This window comes from Hakea prostrata, chromosome 8 (genome assembly GCF_041222555.1).
Source record: "Hakea prostrata isolate BN-2017 chromosome 8, UWA_Hpros_2, whole genome shotgun sequence".
NCBI lineage: Eukaryota > Viridiplantae > Streptophyta > Magnoliopsida > Proteales > Proteaceae > Hakea > Hakea prostrata.
Genome location: NC_142607.1, coordinates 12,458,075 through 12,479,872, shown reverse-complemented (window position 1 = coordinate 12,479,872; position 21,798 = coordinate 12,458,075). Strand labels below are relative to the sequence as shown.

General features: G+C 37.3%; 1 protein-coding gene across 2 annotated transcripts in view; it reads right to left on the bottom strand.

Annotated features, from left to right (window-relative positions):
• ULP1D (UB-like protease 1D) overlaps positions 1-21,798 on the bottom strand; it is a 55,419-nt gene that overhangs the window by 20,548 nt on the left and 13,073 nt on the right. For both annotated transcript variants that reach the window (XM_089166594.1, XM_089166595.1), the window contains exon 5: positions 5,377-5,425. In XM_089166594.1, coding sequence (XP_089022720.1) covers positions 5,377-5,425 — 49 coding nt within the window. The remainder of the gene's footprint in view (positions 1-5,376; positions 5,426-21,798) is intronic.

Here is a 21,798-nt window from a genome sequence, read left to right as displayed (position 1 = left end):
TGAGTGGGTCACAGAAGAGTTGCCTGAGCTCACCTGCCTCATTTTAAAAGATGCTTGAATGAAAGGGTGATAAATTACTTCATCAGTTTTTCCCTAGTTATGCTCAAGTACTATGTTATTACTTATTAGCAAAGATGAAATGAGGTTTAGGAAATCTTCGGAAGTCACAAGACAACTGGAGCTGTTCACATGTCATGTTTTTCCTATCCATAGTCTTGAACTGCATATTCATGTTCATATTTGGGGGTGTACATTTGAATGAATGTTGGTATAAGAATTAGAAATAGGAATAAGTTACAAGGTATTTCTTGTTTCTGATGAAGTTGTCTCCTGAAGCAACCCTAGTTATAAGATCCATTCAAATAAAATCTACTAAAATGACAGTCCAGTGCTTGTCTTCAGATGTAAAGGATCAATTAATTCCATTCCTGAAAGTAGATCATGTCCTTTTGTCCATTATAATAAATTGTAATAGACATATCATCTATTCACGTGGCAGGCCATAGATGTTTTGTAATGTTCGGAGACGTAACAGAATTCACAAAAGCAAATTGATTCGAGTTTATGGGATAAGTCTTTTTAGCTGGGGTTTTGTGATATCGAAACCAAACCAAAGTTGTGCTACACCAAAACTGATGAGTGACATTCAAATTGTGATGACTGGGACATGCTTGGGACATAATTGTTAGCTTGGGTAGTACCTTATATCAGATTTTAGAGCATTGCATATTGATGATTGGAACATGCTTTTTTGTTTGACTACTTTGTTGTTTGATTACTTTGTGATATTCATACTTTGGAACATGCCCTATAGACCATCACTCCATGCTTTTATGAGCTTTACCTTTGATGCTTGGGTAGAATCATAGTTGTCACGGCGACAAGGCGATGCAAGGCGATGCAAGGCGGTTTAGGCTAATTGAGGCGATGAGTCGACAAGGCGCCCTCCGAGGCGCTTTTGAGGTGGTTGAGGCGTTTTAGGTGAAATTTTTAGTGTACATCTCATCACTCTAATTCATTATAAATCTATCATATCTTATATAATAAAAAAACTAATATTAACCTACCTCAAGTCATCCAACATACTACAAACCACACATAATAGGTCCTATATAAAAAGTCGCGAGAAGAAAGGAAGAGAAGAAGTTGCCTCTCGCTGGCCGCTGCTTGCCGGAGTGTTGTCGCGGGAATGGAAGAGAAGAAGAGAGGAAGAGAGAAAGAGATTAGGGATTAGAGTGAAAGTGAGAGGATGAGACTCAAGTCAAGAACTTATTCTCTTTCGATTTTGTTTGTTTTTATTTTTATTTTAACATTTGATCACATATAGCGTCATTATAAATATGCATATAGGTTCAAACAATAGATACTTTACAATCGGAATCTAATAAGTAATTCAATATATGCCTTCGATTAAGCATCTTTCATGTGATTTAAAAAAGGGAAAAAAAAAGCAGACGCCTTGGGGTATAAGGCGTCCGAGGCGCCTGAGGCGATGCCTCATACCCCAAGGCGGTTGCCTTATTGCCTAAAAATAAGGCAATGCCAATTTGAGGCGCTCAAAGGCGCCCAAACGCCGAGGTGATGCTTAGGCGACACCTTAACAACTATGGGTAGAATCGCAAGCTTTAGGGGAACTTTTTCCTTTGTCTCTCTCTCTCTCTTCCCCCCCCCCCCCCTCTTTAGAAAATGACCTAGAGTTTCTGACGGATGCTTTGCCTTCCTTATAATACCATACTAGTCCAAATCGATTTTTACTGATTAAGCACAAGAGTTCAAATCTTCTACATATAGGGGAGAGAGGAACCTTCTAAGACCTAGTAAAAAAGATCTTAAAGATAAATTCCTACCTATTATGTGATATATGGAATTGTCTCCCATCCTTTTTTAGATTGATCTACCATGTGTTTTTGTAGGTGAATCCTTAGCTCAAATGGAAGAGCACCTAAAAATTTCTAGGGTATGATGGTTTGATCCCATCAAGATTCATGTTGTTAATTTTCTTCTATAGCTACAATAGGAGGTATACTATTTTATGAAATAACATCAGAACTTTTTATTTTTGGTACATTAGTTCTTTAACTACAATAGGAAGTACATTCTATTCTTGGTTTGTCACTTTATTGTTAGCAATTGTGTATATACTCATGGTATTGTGAACAATTGTTGTTTTTTAAATAGATTTGTTTTTAACTTTTTTTTAAGTTGGTTTTAATTATCAATAAATAAATAAGTGCCCATTTTATGCATATCAAACAAGATTTTGTGCCCATTTTGCCACAGGCAAGTGCCCATTCTGCTATTACCAAACAATATTTCAACAGCCAAAAATGAGAAATGGGCACAGGCACAAGAAAAAATGATTCTAGCCCATTTTGCCCCTCTAGGCACAGAATGGATTCCAAACAACCCCTTAGATGCCATGAGAACTGAGTCTCACTAGGGATTAAAATAGCAATCTAACCTTCATTCCTTCAAGTTGCTTCTTTCAAGACTTAGTGTCAAGCAACAGTTAGCAATGGTAAAGTAGTCGATGGCTTCTACTTGAGCTACAATTAGTTTCTCATAAAGCCAAGGTCTACCCAAAATTACATCAGACACTGCTTTGGCATTACATCACACTAGACCTCATCAGCATAAGAGTGTAAGCTAATGGGAACTAAACACCTAAATTTTACCTTGACAACTTCATGGTTGAGGAGGCTGACTGTATAGGGTTTTGGGTGTTCTTCCGCTAGTAGCTTGGACTTCAGTACAGTTGTTTCAGAGATAGCATTAGTGCTGCAACCATTGTCAATAATGGCTAACCACAGATCCATGAACCCGCAGTCATGTATGGAAAAGGCTGCTCCTCCTCCAGTCTTCATCTTCATCTTCGTCTTTAGACACCGTAGTCTTGGAAAGAAAGCTAATTGACGGACCATACTCAAAGCATCTTTCAGTAGGGAGACTGTCTGCTAGCTCTTGGCGATTGAGGATGCATCAAAGATGGTACTAGGGGCTGCTGGAAATCTGAGCTCTGATAACAATTGATGTAACCACTAACCACAGATCTAAGGTTAGGGGTATAAATGTAATTTCCCTAGAATGTGGCTGCCCAGGAAATTCTAGCAAGAATAAAGGGTTTCTAGGGTTTTTTAAGGGGTTTAGAGCCCTCTGAAACTTAACTTCAAATCTGAATTCAATTGCACTATGAAATACAGATCTGAAATTTTAATTTCAAATGTTGTTAGGATTTCGGCTAGGGCTAGAGAAGGGTTAGGGTTGCTGGTTCTACAGATCAGAACTGCTTCTATTGTTGTTCCTTCAACTAGAATAAGATCTACTAGATAGAACTTAATAGAAATCAAATTTCTGCAATTTTCAAGGAAGAAGATGAAGTGCAGAGCTTTTTAGAACTTGGGAAATAGAACTGTTTCTGCAGAAATAATGGTAGGAATGTGTTCCTAGGGTTCCTGCAATCCTAAGAGGACTGAAAGGAGGTTGAAAGGGGCTGGGATTGAAGATTTCCTAGATGGGGTAGGATATGGTATCACAGGGAAGAAGGAGATGGGTGAGGCCGCAATTACTAGAAAAAGGGCTGAGGTAGGGAGGGGACCATAGGGGATGGGGGCAGGGGAGTTACAGAGGAGATGGGAGGGGGCTCCAAGGGTTGCGTGGGCTAAGGGGAGGGGGGAAGGGAAGGGTTGGACAGAGAGGGAGGGGCTGGGATGGGGTGGGGATGCTTCTTTGACCGACTTGATTGCTTGAAGATGGTTTGAAGGCTGTTGTTGAAGGCTTAAATTTGCTGGATTGTTAAAGAAGATGAAGAATTCTGACTCAAACCCTCAACTGAGGCCTGCCCAATAAGGAGACCTCGATCCTCAACTCAACAATTTTATTAATCTTCAAAACTGAAATTTACAACGCAAAAAGAGGCTATTTATAGTCTAAAATTAAAGACTCTTAACTCAAACTAGGATCTCCTTAACCGATGAGATCCGATTACAATTCAAACTGGACTCTTATCAACACTCAAGAAAAGCAATCACATTACTACGAGATTTCAACCGTTAGATTAGAATCTCACTGACATACCCTATCTTTTAAGCACATGCTAATTAGATAACTTAAAGAGTAAAGCAAACAACTCAACTCAAAATAAAATATTCAAAACAAATCCTAATCAGACTCAAACTGACTTAACAAAATTCTGAAATAAATTCTAAATTCAATTCAGGAGTAAATTAAGGGCTAAAAATGCCCAAAATACCCCTCTTGTAGGGTTCGGCCACTTTATGGAGGCTTTCTAAATCCTTCCTCGGGGCCCCACATAGGGTTTTGGACCGGGGGGGTCCCTATGTTCACATCAACTCTTCATTTAAGTGACCCAACACTTCACATATGGGACACCTAAGAACTCAACCATTATGATCTAGTTGGGTATTTCTATGAAACCTGTGACTCTTAAGATATTTATGCAGGAGACGGCCAAGAATATTTGAGACAAAGTCAGTAAGACATTTGACTGGGTGGGAGGTGCAACCCTTGTTGTAGTAAACAAGTAAGGCAGTAGTTCTACCAAGCTTTTCACTAAAACTGAGCCAGCAATCACTCAATCAGGACTTCTTGGATAAGGGCTGTGGGGGTTTTTTCTGCTTTTTGCTCAGTTTTTACAACTCAAATTGCGAAGTGGCTTTAGGGTTTTGGTCTTCTGCTCTCAATGAATGGTTGATGTGAACTTCAGATGATTTTGAGATTTCCTAAAAGCAGGGGGTGAGTGTGTGCTATGTGCACGTTAATATGTTTCATTGGGATAAACTTGATTCTAAGACCCTCAAATGTATTTTTCTTGATTACACTCCTACCAAAGGCTAAGGAAGCTGTCCTTAGGTAGAGACGATGTCAATGAAATCCTCTTGCAATTCCAGAGTACAACAACTGTGCTTTATTCATATTCCTAATGCATTGTGTATGTTTTTGGTGTGCTTTCCTTGATGGCCTTCGCTGTTTGGACTTTGGAGTCTGGAACTTTCTTCCCATATCACTAACATTTTCCACAGCCAAGGCACCATTCTTCCAGTGGAACATTTTACTCCATAATCCATATGAAAGTTTCTTTGTTTCTCAAAGTACATTGTATATACAAATTTTTTTTATTTGGAGTCATCTTTTGCATTTTATGTAAATACAAACTTGGCAAAAGCTATTCATTTTCCATCTATTTTATGTGGAGACCAACAGAACCTTATCCAGAAACAGTACATTCTGGGCCCTGTTTGTCATGTCTCTCTAGTGTTTTATACCCACTTTCTTCTGTCCAGTAAATAATGTGTTTATCAGAAAGGGACTGCAAGCTGCATTCATAGGAAAAGAAAGTAAAACATTGGAATAACGTACCTTCCTAGTCTTTGAATTAAGCGAAGTTTGGAGCTCAGAAGAAGTCCTCCTAATCAAGAATGAAAAGTATGACAAAGTTTCTATTCAGGTCAAACATAGATAAGCAGTGGTCATAGAACAAAAATCCTACAGTACGAACAACTACAAGAAAGAAAATATACATCCAAAATGACTGCATAAATGCATATGTGATCTATGAAATCACCATTTGTATACAAGCAAAGAATACATCAAATAGGCTCATAAAAAATAAATATATGTATATGTATATACATATATATATACACTAGTAATGACACGTGTGATGTGTTCACGAATATATTGCTTTATTTGTGTAATTTACAAATTTTAACTTTTTTTTTCCTTTGAGTTGAATTTTAATCTAACACTTATATATTCATGATGCTTAATCATAGTGATGGTTGCAAACAGACTGAAAATGACGCTTTACTACTATGGTCAAACATGTCACCCTTAAGTTGGAATAAATGATAACATGAGTGTCTCCTAGTGAAGCAACAATATCTTAACTTTAAGGATCTGGGAGATTACTCCGAAATCAATATCTTTAGAGACTATCAGAGAGATTGTGTTATAGTCCCAAAAAAAAAAAAACCAAAGGCATAATATAGTTAACCTTTCTTTTCCTAGATATAATTTTTTTCCTTTTTAAGGTGCGCTAGAAATTATGTATATGTATAATTGCCAAAATGAATTATATTTAGAGAAGGTGGTACTGAATGGTTCTAGAAATCCTACTATTAAATTTGGTAGGATTGAATATGGATCGTCCATCATAAACGGTTCAGATTTAATTCATTAAATTTAATGCTAGGATTTATATGTACATTGTTAACTACAAATTTATCTTTACTTTATAATACAGGGAAGCTAGATCTTTCATTCTAAATTATAAATTTTCTTTTTATCAATCAATCACATAATTATATAACCACAAGAAAACAAATTTCTTCTTTTTAATTTCCTTCACTTGGGCAGATATTCTTTTGTTAGTTTCTTCAATGTCTTTATGGGTAATTCTATAGTATAAAGCCATTTTTTTTATATGGTACAGCATTAAGATCTATAAGTTCTAGTTTGCACCGTTGTTTCATTATTGGAATAATCTATGGCATAGCTCCTCTAGATTATCAAATATACTCATCTCCTTTATTAGAATAAGGAAACACGTGGATTTAAGATGGTACGTGATAGGCATAGAAGAAAATTTGACCGAAATTGTCGAAATGTATGCATTTTCTAAAACGAAACAAAATTCCAATTATTTCGAATAAGTGTCAAATTTCGACCGAAATTTCGACCATTTCAACATTCCAACTTTTTTTTCCTTAGTTTTTGTTGATTTATATCCCATTTTCACCTAATTTCCACGACTCTTTTGCCTTCAAACACCTCTTTTGTTCATTTTTTGCCTCCAAACACCTCCTAAGCCACAACATCTACAAAGGAAACTCTGGCAACAATAGAATGTGAAGCATAAGCCATACCCAACAGTTCCAAACTTCCCAATTTTTTTATTTTTGTTTTGTTCATGCCTTAAATGATCTTGTATTGCCTTGAAATTAATATATGTTTAGCCTAGGACTATGATCTATGATTGTGTTTTGTTAAACTTATCTTTTTATTATTTGCTACATTTTTTCATTTTCTGATTTTAATAATTATTTTCTAAAATTATGTATTTTTATTTTATGTATATATGATATATAGGCTTCAACTTAATATATGTGAGACACCATCACTTGATCTAGTCGGTCCTTTTATTTTGTTGACTTGTTGTATATATAATCATTCTACCAAAAAATTCATGTATGCTGATGATTCTATGCTTGTATGCAATACAATTTGCACTTGTTGGAACTAGTCATTTGTTAGGTATACTTGAATGATAAATTTTCAATGGTTTTTTTTTTGGCAAAATACTAGTTTCATTGTGTTTATTATGCTTGAAAAGGTAGTATGCAAGAATCCAAATCATTTTGAGTCCATATGAGGCCCAAAATTGAAGTTCCAATTTCTAGAAAAAAGTGTCCAGTTTCGACCGAAACATCAAAATTTCAGCCTTTTGCAAGGTCGAAATTCCTCTTTTGGTCGAATTTTCTTCCTTGGTGATAGGTTACCGATAAAAGAGGGATTTTTTGTTTCATTTTTTTTTTTTAAAGGGTGGGTTAAAAATGATTAATTTTGGAGAGACAAAGGGGAAGTTTTTCTTTTGTTTTTTCCAAAAGACGTAGTAGTTAGCAATTCTTTTGGGATACGAACAATTGGATTTCATTTAACAATAATAATAATTATAATATTATTATACCTTGTTGGTATTCATGTATTATATTATCATATCATAATTATAATGTCCAATTACATAATCCCATGTAATTTTTTCGGAGAGATTAAAAATCTCATCGTTTTTAATGAAGTTTGTTTTCATTGATTAGCATTTCTTGAATAAATAATTTATTTTAAATGATTGTAACCATAATTGACCATTATAGAAGTCATTTATTATTAATGCAAAGATCTAATTAAGTGAATACAGAGGGGTATTGGAGGGAAACTAAATGTAGCCATGTCCCTTGAGTTCATACTTTTATAATAGTATGATATATATATATATAGGACTTTAAGGTATTGCCACATGCTGCATAAATAAATAACTGATTCATGAAATCAACATTTACATAGTATCAACAAAAACCATCAATATTGATCCAAAAATTTAAAAAAAAAAAAAAAAACAAAACAAAACCATCAATAGCTTTATCCAACAAAAAGTAAAGAATAAAAAGTTGGCATAACAATTGGGACTTTAGGGTATTTCCTACTGAAGGGAACTTATTTTGATGAAGACATCAGTGAGCAGTTTCGAGTTTACCAAAGACGCCAACGTAGAGATCATCCCACGACAGCATCTATGTGGATGGATGATGAGTTCGGAGGTTATTAGATTGCTACGATCCTATGGTTCGATGAGAAACACTGCTCATAGGCAGTTTGTCATATTATTTTTCTTAGTCTTAGTGGGTTGGGTAGTAGTTTATTATTGAAATATTTTGATTTCATGTTTGAGTCTTTATGGGCTGGGCCTAGAGTCTGTTTGGGCCCAATTTTGAATTATTTTGAGTTTGGGTTATATATACAACTTAAGTTGGGGTTATTTTGGGAATTAAACATGTCGGGTTGTGAGGAATCAATTCTTTTTATTTAAACCTTGTATCAAATTTGTTTTTGGCAATTTAGGAATGAAAGAAAATATTCTCTCTCTCTCTCCAGGTAAGCTTTCTCTCCTCCTTTCACCTTTGTTTCCCACTAGAAAACTTCTCCTTGCTCTCCTCTACAAAGATCTACTCTCTTTTTTCTCAAAAAAGACCTAGTTCTTTCCTGGAAATCTTCTTCTTCTTCCTCAAACCCACGGTTCTGTTTTTCTGGCAGAATAAAAAAAACCTTCTTTTCTTTTCTTCCTTCTTTGTTAGTCTAGTTGTCTTTTGTTAGTCTCCTCTTTCCCTTCTCTTTGTTTCTTTTCTTTCTCCCTCTCTCTTATCACCTACTCTTTTTCCTAGGATACGCCATTACTTCAAAATATTATTTTCTCCTTTCCTAGGATTCCCACTACTTCAAAATATTTTTCTTTATCTTATTTCTGTTCCTAGATGCTTTCTAACCCCTGTTTTGCAGCCAGGATCAGCAGGTAACATTATCTCTCCTAAAATATTTCTCATTTATTTGTTTAAAACAAAAACTTCCAAAGACTCCCTTTACATTGTTAATTGTTGAATTCCTTGTTAGAAATCTGATATTGATTAGGACAGCTCTAATTTTCCTTAAGTTTCTTAATACTCTTGCATTCAATTTAGTGTTATGGTGCCAAGATCCCCATCCCCTTGTTTTCCCATTGATTCTTGTTTAGTTGTGCTTACCAGTAAGACTTGTCGTGTTTATTTCTCTACTTTAGCTGTCTTACATGCATGATAAATCAGATTGCAAGTGCTGCAAAATTCCTTTCTTTACTATCTGTCAAGAATAGGCGTTTAATTCTAAGAGTCTAGTAGCCCACTTTGTAGGTCCCCTAGTTTCTAGGGTTTCTCCTACATCAATTCTGGTATCAAAGCCAAGTTTAGAGTGTCAGTACTGCTGGACTTTTAGATTTCGAGTTGTTAGAATTGCTGGTTTTAGTTTAGGTGTCTTTAGGTCGACCTGTGTATGGTAGTAATCCGAAGTGGAAATGAATATTCCAATATGACTGGTTCATCAAGTGCCCAATTGACCCTTGACCAATTGACTCAGCTGCTCCAACAAAACGGAGAAATCTTAAAGGCCATTCAAACAACTCAAGAGGAGTTAAATTGTAATGTTTGGACCCTTGCAACACAACTTACAGCCATAGAGGGACAGCAAGAGCAGCATGGACATAATACTCAAGCCAATGGACCTAGGAATGAAAACTACCAAGTGGACCTCCAGAACTTTGACCACCCACCGCCTCGAGGATCTTGATAGTACTGGGGATAATTTCCAAGGTAATGGAAGAGGTAGAGGTCATGGAGCACGTGGGCATCTTGGTCCTATGCATCATGCAACCTATGAGCATGAAAATGCTCTTGACATCCATGATAGAGGGTTCGATATTAGGAGGATAGTCAAGGTAGAGGCCCCATCTTATGATGGCCAAATAGATGCGAAAGTCTTACTAGATTGGATTAGACAAATGGACAAGTACTTTGATTTTTATAATATGTCGGAAGAGGTTCGCTTTAGGTTTGCTAAGATTAAGCTTACCGGGGCTGCCCAAGATTTTTGGAAAGAATTAAAGTACCAAGAGAACAATCTAGGACTTGAGCCACCGACCACTTGGGTTGAGATGCAACAAAGGCTTAAAAGGGAGTTCTTACCTATCATCTATAGGCTGAACTTGTTGAATGAAATGAACACCCTAAAGCAAGGGAAATTAACTATGACTGAGTATATGGCCAAATTCAATGAACTTAAGATTAGAAGCCGTACTCGTGAGGATGTTGAGCAAACACTTTCTAGGTTTATTACTGGACTTAACTCAGATATCCGGTCACGACTTGCACCCCACTTAGTGCGAGATGTCCCTCAAGCCTTTAGGATTGCTCTAAAACTTGAGACGTCCATGAAGATTTTTCCTCAAAAGAAGAGCTTTCAGCCCGGAGAATCTAGTTTCCGAAGGTCTACCCCTAACACTACCAATTTTCAAAGACCCCCTGTTAATCCACAGCACCCAATTGATAACAAGAGTAAAGGCATTTTGGGAATTCCCCCCATGAAAGCTGGCCAGCTCCAGTGTTTCAAATGCCAAGAATTTGGACATGTTGCTAGGGAATACCCCAATAGAAACCATTATGTTGGAGGGCAAGACCATGTGGATTTAGATCAGGATGATGATCAGGAGCCTGAGTATGAAGACCATAGACCAGATGAGGATCTCGATATGGTATATGGGTCTAAGCTTGGAGTTGTGCGTTGTATGGTATCACAACCCAAAGATACTGATGATTGGCGATGGACTAATATTTTTATTACCTACACTTGCCATCAAGGTAAGAACTGCCGAGTCGCCATAGATAGTGGTAGCTACATGAATGTAGTTGCTCAAAGTGTTGTTTCCAGAATGGGGCTCAAACCAGAGGCTCACCCCAAACCGTACAAGGTTGCTTGGGTCGATCAGTCTACTATCCCTGTAACCCTTAGGTGTTTAGTTCCCTTACATTTTGCTGGTTATAAGGACAAAGTGTGGTGTGATGTCCTAGAGATGGATGTTGCTCACATCATTCTAGGGAGACCATGGTTATATGATAGGGATGTCACTACCTACGGGAAATCTAACCTCTGTATCTTTGAATATAAAGGGAAAAAGATTCGATTGACCCCTAGTGCCCCAAAAGAGTTTAAGGTTGTGGAGCATAAAGGCAATACTATCAAACAAACTTGCTCTAAAACACTTGGCATACTAAATCAGCAAGAATTTGAAGTTGAGTGTAAAGAATCAGGAGTTGTTTATGCTCTAGTTGCCTCGCAAAGCAATCCAGATACACATCACACATCAAACAAATTTGTTAATGTTCCAAGAAAAGTGCAACCCTTATTAGAGGAGTTTCGGCAGTCATTTCCCGAGGACCTACCAGATGAATTACCACCTATGCATGATGTCCAACACTTAATTGATTTAGTCTCGGGGTCCTCATTGCCAAACTTGCCCCATTATCGCATGAATCCCAAAGAACACGCTGAGTTGAAGTGGCAAGTAGATGAATTGCTTCAAAAGGGGTTCATTAGAGAGAGTATTAGCCCTTGTGCAGTACCTGCCCTACTCACGCCAAAGAAGGATGGTACTTTGCGTATGTGTGTAGATAGCCGAGCCATTAATAAGATCACCATTAAGTATAGGTTTCCCATACCTAGGCTTGATGACATGCTAGATATGATGGCTGGTTCATTAATCTTTTCCAAGATTGATCTTAAGAGCGGGTACCACCAGATTAGGGTTAGACCTGGGGATGAATGGAAGACGGCCTTTAAGACAAAGGATGGCCTCTTTGAATGGTTAGTTATGCCTTTTGGCTTAACTAACACACCTAGCACGTTTATGAGAATAATGAATCAAGTGCTACAACCATTTAATGGCAAATTTATAGTGGTTTAATTTTATGACATCCTCATCTATAGTAAAACCCCGTCTTCCCACTTAGATCACTTGCGTCAAGTTTTCCAAGGGCTTCAACGAGAAAAGTTGTATGCCAATCTCAAGAAGTGCACATTCATGAGTGATCAAGTCATTTTCCTAGGATTTATTGTGTCAGCCTAGGGAGTATCTGCTGATCCTGAGAAAGTGAGAGCCATTGTTGAGTGGCCAGAACCGACTAACATCCATGAGGTGCGAAGCTTCCATGGCTTAGCCACCTTTTATAGGAGGTTTATCTACCGGTTTAGTACCATTATGTCTCCTATCACAAATTGCATGAAAAAGGAGTTTCAATGGACTAAAAGTGCTGAGAAGGCTTTTAAAGAGATTAAGAAGTTGATGACTCGAGGCTCCAGTCCTGCGCCTTCCAAACTTCTCTAAAGTCTTCGAGGTTAATTGTGATGCATCTGGCATTGGGATAGGTGGTGTCCTTAGTCAAGAAGGACATCCTTTTGCATATTTTAGTGAGAAGCTTAACGAAGCCAAGCAACGCTATTCCACTTATGACAAAGAGTTCTATGCGGTTGTCCAAGCCTTGCGCTATTGGCGCCATTATCTTTTACCGCAAGAATTTGTGTTATATTCTGATCACCAGGCCCTAAAATACTTGAGTGCCCAAAAGAAGCTAAATCAGAGGCATGCCAAGTGGGTTGAATTTCTACAAGAGTACACCTTTGTACTCAAACATCGACCTGGTGTTGAAAATACTGCTGCTGATGCATTCAGCCGGGTTAATATATACCTCCGCCACACAAATGCTACAAGTCGGGCCAATGTGTTACTTCAAACAATGAGTGTTGAGGCTATAGGATTTGAGCGAATCAAGGGCCAATACCCCACTTGCCCTGATTTTAGTGAGGTATTCACTTCCTTCAGTGGAGATCCTCCTTTTAGCCGCTTAGATTACCTTCTGAGAGATGGTTTCCTTTTTAAAGGAACCAAACTATGCATTCCCAGGACCTCACTTCGAGATTTCCTAATCTGGGAATTGCATGCTGGGGGAGTTGCTGGTCACTTTGGACGAGATAAGACGATTAGCCTAGTAGAGGACCGATTTTACTGGCCAAGACTCAAAAGAGATGTTGCTAGGGTAGTGAGTCAATGTAAGACATGTCGACCGCTAAGCAACAAAAACAAAACACAGGGTTGTATACTCCCTTGCCTGTACCACATGCTCTGTGGCAAGACCTTAGTATGGATTTTGTGCTTGGCCTTCCTAGGACTTTGAGAGGTCATGATTCCGTATTTGTAGTAGTAGACCGTTTCTCAAAGATGGCTCATTTCATTCCCTGTCTAAGACAAGCGATGCATCAATTGTGGCAAAACTCTTCTTCCATGAGGTTGTCAAGTACCAAGGGTTGCCTAATACCATAGTATCCGATAGGGATGTTAAGTTCACTAGTCACTTTTGGCGGACTCTATGGAGGATGATGGGAACCAAACTCCGTTTCTCTTCTACATTTCACCCCCAAACCGATGGTCTGACCGAGGTTGTTAATAGAAGTCTAGGGAACTTGTTGCGTTGCCTAATAGGAGAGTACCTTACCAATTGGGATCAGGTCCTTACCCAAGCCAAGTTTGCCTATAATAGCTCTAAGAACCGAACCACTAGTCTGTCACCTTTTGAGGTTTGTCTAGGATACCAGCCCAAGGCTCCTATAGACCTTATTCCAGTTGTGTCTAGCTCTAGGACTTCCCCATCAGCCGAGTCTTTTGCGCAGCACATATCTGATTTACATGCAAGTATAAGACAGCGAATAGCACTGAGTAATGATCAATATAAGTCCAAAGCTGATGTGCATCGACGAATGCAAGAGTTTCAAGAAGGAGATATGGTGATGGCTAGGATCAGACCGCAGCGTTTCACTAAAGGTAAAGCAAGCAAGCTACATGCTCGTAGTGCAAGACCATTTGAGATTCTGAAGAAAATAGGAGCTAATGCCTATGTTCTTAATCTACCAACTAACATGGGAATCGGCAATATTTTCAATGTGGAGGACCTTGTCCCCTTCCATGGCACTCCTACTATTGCATCTTTCTATCCAGATGACCTTGACACCCTTCCTTTTGTTTTTGATGACCCTGCTGGTAAGACCCCTTCACTCCCTACTACTTCAATACTACCTATGCCTAAATATCACAAAATAGTTGAGACAGTTGAAGAGATTCTTGATGAGAGAGTTACAACTACAAAAGCGGGAGGTTATAGAGAATTCCTAGTTAAATGGCGGGGGCATCCTGAGATCAACAGCGCTTGGATCAAAGGGTTTCTCCTACATCATATTTATTTTTAATAAGAAATGGTTCTTAACTTCTTTTGGCTGTATTTCATCCTTCAAATTCTGTCAAAACAACCAGAGACTGCGAAGAAAAGGGTTGGGGGGGGGGGGAGAGATGATAGAGAGAATAAAAATAAAAAAAGGAGAATTCCATAATACAATAGATTCAGTGTGTGTTGCCATCATGGTCCTTCCCCTTAATTTGCAATATCAGCTCTGTGCTTTAAGTAGGCAAACTATGAAGATTACATGTCTACTTACAATGAAGGGGAAAAAACCATAGCCATACACCAATTCCTATTTTTACGTATTTACCTTCCTTTGTTGGAATGGTACTGGAGATGTCCACCATATTTAATTCTCTTGACACTTCACCTTAATCCATTTGGAGTAAAGCCCTCACCTCCATTAGCCCTCCAGAAGATGGCCCCTCCTTTTGATAGATAATGGCCAAGGCTTGCTTTGTCTTCTTGAGGATCATTGATTTGTCATCTCTCAAACTAGACTAGAGAAAAATCTCAGAAGATGGACATCCAACTAAAATTCTCTCGACTTGGTTTGGAAAGCTATATCCCATTTAATGTCCAATCCAGGATCCTCCTACTTTGGCCCCCTAGAAGACAGTCCTCTCTTTTGTTGCCTCTGCCAGGTCCTTTGGAAGATTAACTATATAGAATGGGTTGTTCACTTTCAATCTTGACCTGATTTGGGCAAGGAAGATAAGAAAGCTTGAGATCTACTTCTTGAGGGCTTTTGGATTGTTAAACTGAGATAAGATTCTTGTCTCGAAACTCAAAACATGTAGATTATCTTTGAGGTTTCTTCTAATTGCGGTTTCATGTTTACTTTGTTAAGAAAAGACTTCATCTAGAAAGTTATGCAAGGTTGCAGTCCAGGTGTTTGTTAAAATTCTTGAGAGGCAAAGGTATACCTAGGTTGCCCCTCCATAACGTGGGCTGCAACCCATGTTGGTCCTTGATGGTTCTACACGACTCCTTGACCCAAAGTAAATGTATTCCATCTCAAGATGGCACCCATACCTGAAAGTTAATGTAAAATCTGAAGTTTAGTTGTGATGTGTGTGTATTGTAGAATAGATTCACTCTATTGGTGAAGGTTCTATGTATAATATCTTTGTTCAACTTTGTTAATAGAGCGAAGCTTTAACGGAAAGTCTTTCCCTAATTTCTTCTAGCCAATGCATTATTTTGGTTGTTGGAGGTGCTTGTTCTTGATGTGAAACAAAAAGAAAAATACAGCAAGAAGTAATTGTTGAATTTAGTCTCAGCAGAGGTGTTCTAAAGGGGAGGGAAAGGAACAAGAGAGAGAGAGAGAGAGGGGAATTGATGCCCACTTGCTTAGTTTTCTCAAGAACTTTTGCATAAACCCAGTTGAAACCAATAAGCTTAAAGCTTTTTATTTATGCAGCAATATGAGTTTTATAAATTAAATACATGTTTTGACCTAATAGGAGAAAGTGCAGGCTCTAACTGATTCTGGATCAAGAGATGTGCCGGAACAAGAACAGATAAGTGGTATCGACCAATTCATGTTTGTTGGAAGTGAATGGTGTCACCCAAAACGAGGTAATATCTACTTGTGGGTTACGAGTTCTTACTTCTTCCACTTGTGCAATTCATAGAGTACATTATGTTTTGTTTTATGAGCTAAATATAGCATAGTTATAAATGGTTAATTGAATGATGACTGCAATACTTGAATGAAAATGTTGATAATATTCCTGAACTGTTAAACTAGAAATGAGAAACAATGCTCAATGATAATACTTGGTTAAATTTAGAATTTGCACACTTCTTTATTTAAATGATGGGATTATCATGAATTGTGTCAAGCCCTGTTGAAACCAGACCATATGAAAATTGAAATGAAAGAGGTACACTGAAATGGAAGAGATATAGTAATACAAGGTTGAAACTGAACATAAAAAGGGAAACGAAAAGGGAGGGGAAAATAATTAAGAATTAAAAAAAAAATGTTAAAAGTGCTTACGACTTACGAGCATGGCTTCTGTAAGCCTGGTACCTAGTGTACCCAAATGGGAAGGGCATAAAGCGAGACTGAAAAGTGAAAAGATAGACTAGACCAATGATAGTTGCCTGTGGAGAACAACTAGCCTTGTGCCAAGAGACTGAAAAGGGAATCTCCTAGTGAAAACCTCTAAGACTAAAACTAAGACTGATGCCACTTGTGTGGTTTAAAGTGACGGTGACCTCTCTTCAGGTAGAGCTTAGGTCTGGGGTTAATAAAGAAAAAGAGAAGGAAAGAAGAAAAAAAAGAGAACTGAAATGCTTATCAAGAAGTAATGGAAGCATGGTTATCAAAGCGTCCGCCTAGGCGGCAAAGCGGTTTTTGAACCGCTTAAATTGTGACTGCTTAACTAAAGGGCTGATTTTTTGCCGCTTTTTTGCTTATGCACTACCGCTTTGCCACCTTTTGGGCCATATTGCCGCCTAGATGCTAAAGCAGCCGCTTTTTTTACATTTTGTAATTTTTGCATTTTTTTTTTTAATCATAATTTATTCTACAATGCCATATATAAATTTAAATATGTGAGCCATTTCAGAATCGAGGCCCAAAGTGCCTGTCGGCAACAGAATGTGAAGCATGAGCCATATTCAACATTGATAATCAATGAATCATTAAATAAACAATGACTTGGAAATCGGAATAATAAGATCTATTAATTTATCATGTCAGGACCTGTTTGGTTAAAAAAAGGGGAAAATGAATCATCAATTCTAATTCCAATTCGAATATTATTCATGTATATTTAACAAAAAAGTCATGTTAAAAATAATTTGTTAAATAATTTCACTAAACTATATATGAATTATATTGTTATTCATAATTGTGATTCTTGAATGTTTTTTTATTTTTATTTTTATGAATGTGATTGTTAAATGTTTGTTTAGTACTTTAGTTTATTATAAAAAGCATTTGTATTAAAAAGTAGTTTAAAAATAGTTATATTAAAAATATTGACTAAACCGCTTTGATCGCTTTATTGCCGCCTAAGCGGCTAAAAGCCCCAATCACTTTGCCACTTTAATAACCATGAATGTAAAAAAAAAAATTTGTCACAACTGATGTTTTGTTAAGCTGAATTGTGAAATGTATATATATTTCTTTTAAGGTTGTCTGTATTTAACTAGGTACTGGGTGAAAACTCAAGTGTAAGTAAAATAGGATTGTGGATTGAATACATATGTATATGAGTCAAACTGTCAAACAGGCTATCTATCTTTGTCCTTTGATGCGTTGCGTTTAGCATTATTTATTATGGCTCCTTAATAGGTTGATATTGAGAAGAACTGTCACGTGCCCCAATTGGGTACTCGTAATGCGAGCACTACCAAGTCTTAAGAGCTAGGGTTATGACATCATGTACCCTTAGGATCCTAATTATCATCTTAGAGTATATTATATTAACCACAAAACATTAACCTAACCTTTTCTTAGGAAGTCGTCCCTTCACAACTCATATCACAAGGAAACCCATATACCCTAAATTCCCAAAACCTTAAAATGTTCGAATCAGCCCTAAACCTAGAACTGCAAGGTGTAATTGAGCAATATAAGTTGTTGTCCATTAAATTTGGTTGAGATCAAACCTAAGACAGCAAGATTTAAACACTATCTACTACTGGTTCTCTAAGGCTGCATTTGTTTGCAAAGGTGGGGTGGGAAAAAAGAGGTGAGAAAAAACATGTGGGCCCCATGTGTAGTGGGGTGAGGGAGAAGGAAAGGAAAGGAAAGGAAAGTGTGGAAAAGTGTTAATTGTGGGTCTCACATTTTACTTTTCCACACTTTTTCACAAAGTCTCACACATTTTGTGGGGTTTTGAAAGGCTTGGGGTGGGAAAATTGGGTTGCCACCTCACCAGACAAGCTTCCTTAATTTAAGGAAACTTGTCTTTAATTTTTGCACCCCAAGCAACCAAACAATGTACACTTTTAAGATTTAAAGGAAAAGTAGCAAAAGTTTGCTTTTTTCAAGAATTTTCCCACCCCACCTTTATTCCAGCAAACAAACGCAGCCTAAGGCATCATTTGTTTGAAAGAATTTGAAGTGGGGTGGGGAAAAAAGGGTTGGAAAAAGTAAATTTTTTCACAAAATCCCAAAGTATGGCTTGTTTGGTTTAATTGGGTGGGAAGGTCAACAGACAAGCTACCTTGATATAAGGAACCCTGTCTGCTGACATGGCACCCTACTTTTTCCCACCCCACCCCCTTTGTAAAGTCTCACTAAATTAGTGAACTTTGTGGGAAAGTGAGGAATATGATAAATGTGCAACCCATATTTGCAACTTTTCCACAAAATCCTTTCCTTTTCTTTTCTACTCCCCATCCCCACCCCCACTACATTTAGGTCACACATGTTTATTTTCTACCACTTTTTATCTAGCAAACAAATGATGCCTAAAAGAGAATCCTAAAGACTAGCCCAGACCCTGGGTTACATCACAGCCCCTCTTTGTTTTCTTCTCTGTGACTGGTAGAAAAAGAAGGTGGGGGCCTCAATTTTCAGAACCCTCTCCCACCATCATCCTTTCCTATTCTATGTTTCCACAGATTTAAGAGAGGGGGAAGCAAGAGAGAGAACCAGAATCTTCTTCTTTTTTTCCCCAGTTTCTATCTATTTTCGATTTCTTTTCATTTAAACCACTTTCTCCATAATACCTCTCACCTTTTAAGTCCTCATACATCTTACATCATTATTTTTCAATATTGCCCTCTCTCTTAACGTCACTGTCTTTCTTACTCTTCTTGGCATTTATATCTTACATCATTATTTTTCAATATTGCCCTCTCTCTTAACGTCACTGTCTTTCTAACTCTTCTTGGCATTTTCTTTTGACCTTTTTCTATTACCCGAAGAGCCCCCCCCCCCCCCCGGTTCACTCTCTCATTCCCTCTAACCCATTTGATTTGCCACCCAAGTGTCTACCCCTTCCCTACAAAAAGTCTTCTTTTCTTCTCTTTTAGTTAGCTGCTACATAAATTACAATTTTGTTGCTGTTATCATATACCCACTATATAATAGGGATTGATTGATACAAATATACAATTTACTCCTGTTAGTGATGGGTTCTACAAAATGCAAACAGATTGTTCTAATTTGACGGATTTTATGAAATGCAAACAGATCTTTCTCATTTGACATGTCTTTGGGAGCTTGCCAATATCAATAACAACTTCTACAATAGGATGTCAAGCATGATAAAATTGTCAGAAGACGGACCAAATGTGGAAGAAATCGTGACTGTGGTGATCAAACCATAGCACATGGTCTGATCAAAGTGGGGACTGAAGAATATAATCAACGGTCTAATTTTTGTTGTGCAATCCCACAATCAGATTCCCATTGGAGAGATGCCATTTACTAACAATCCTTCAGCAAATCGAAACAGTTGACCTTGTGATGCACCATATCATCACTCCATTAAAATAAATGCATGTGGGTTCCAATCAAATGGTAACAATACTCCCATTTTACAAAACTCATGAGCAAGCTTTTCTCAACACCGGGGGAGTTAATGCAGATAAGCTGCCTTGGATCCGAATGGGTTTCCAGACCAAGAGGAACTTGGTCTAGTTTGAAATGTGGATCTAATAGAACTAAGGAATTTATGTTTTTTAGGGAAATGATGTTTTTGTTTTATTTTATTTTACTTATTTTAGAAGTTAGCAGAGCATAGAATTGTCTCTAATTATTTTTAGTTTCCTCATTTGAATTAATTTCTTAGTTAAATAGTTAGCGTTATTCTATTAATCTTGTATTTTCGTTATCTATTGTAATCCCCCATCATTAGAGAAAGATTTAAAGAATATAACAAGTTATGGTTTGAGAGATTGTGCGCTCTACTTCTTCTCCCTCTTCCTTGTTTTATTTTATTTTACTTATTTTAGAAGTTAGCAGCATAGAATTGTCTCTAATTATTTTTAGTTTCCTCATATGAATTAATTTCTTAGTTAAATAGTTAGCGTTATTCTATTAATCTTGTATTTTTGTTATCTATTGTAATCCCCCAACATTAGAGAAAGATTTAAAAGAATATAACAAGTTATGGTTTGAGAGATTGTGCGCTCTACTTCTTCTCCCTCTTCCTTGTTTTATTTTATTTTACTTATTTTAGAAGTTAGCAGCATAGAATTGTCTCTAATTATTTTTAGTTTCTTCATTTGAATTAATTTCTTAGTTAAATAGTTAGTGTTATTCTATTAATCTTGTAATCTTGTATTTCCGTTATCTATTGTAATCCCCCAACATTAGAGAAAGATTTAAAAGAATATAACAAGTTATCGTTTGAGAGATTGTGCGCTCTACTTCTTCTCCCTCTTCCTTTTCTTGTGTGTTCTTCTCCTTCACTCTTCAAGGTTTCTATTCCACCCTAACCAGCCACCATCAGTACCCCTCCACTGCCTTGGTGTCCTGCCAACTATGCTTTCAATAATTACCTTCTGGCTCAATAGAATTCCACCGTGCCAACAAGGCACAAGAAGCTAAAGTCACCAACCCCTAATGGTTTCTACACGAAACCCCAACACACAGCTTCCTGTCTCTACAGGAGGTGGGGGTTATTTTCATCCTATAACATTAATCCAAACAAGTAGGTAGTCGATTTATTCTAGTTTTAAGGCCACAGCAACACTACTCAAAAGAAGATTAACTTGGTTAGAATATTTCTATTTTTTTCATTTCAGATTTTACTGTCTTAAAGAATCAAAAGACTAAAATAAAGGCTTTCTATTTAGCATATTTTCTGCATTTTTATGGCAACAATCAGCTGCTCGTTACCAAGCAGCTGCAATTTAACCCCCAATTGACCCAAGAATTTCAGTGAACACCCTGCTTTTTCTAAACATCGGTTAAAACAGGCTTTACCAGATGAAACAACAGTCACATATGTCAATGCCACAAAGGAAGTGTGAAAATTAGGAAACTCGCAAGTTGAAACCATTGCTAAAAGAATGTTTTAAGAGAACTGTCAACCATTATTTTAGTCAGACATTGCACCATCATGGTTGGAGATCTCGCGAGATATCTCACTATTTTGAGATAGCGAGACAAGAGGAGAGACGAGATCTGAGAGATGGGAGATCTCGCCACATCTCGCCGAGATCTCACCATATCTCGGCGAGATCTTGCCTCTCTCTCGCTGCAACCATCAAAACTTGCCAGAAACTTGATTTTTTGCCGGAATTTGTTGGGGATTCAACTTCTAAACATCTTTAAGACATCTACAACATCAGATTATCATCATTCAAGCATATTTCAACTAGATCTTCAACAAAGGTAAGATTTTCCCCTAAATTTGAATTTTTTTTTCAAATAGAATGTTCTACAATGGGTGTGTGAGTCTAGTGTAAATATATGTTGATCCACAAGCTTTGATCTACA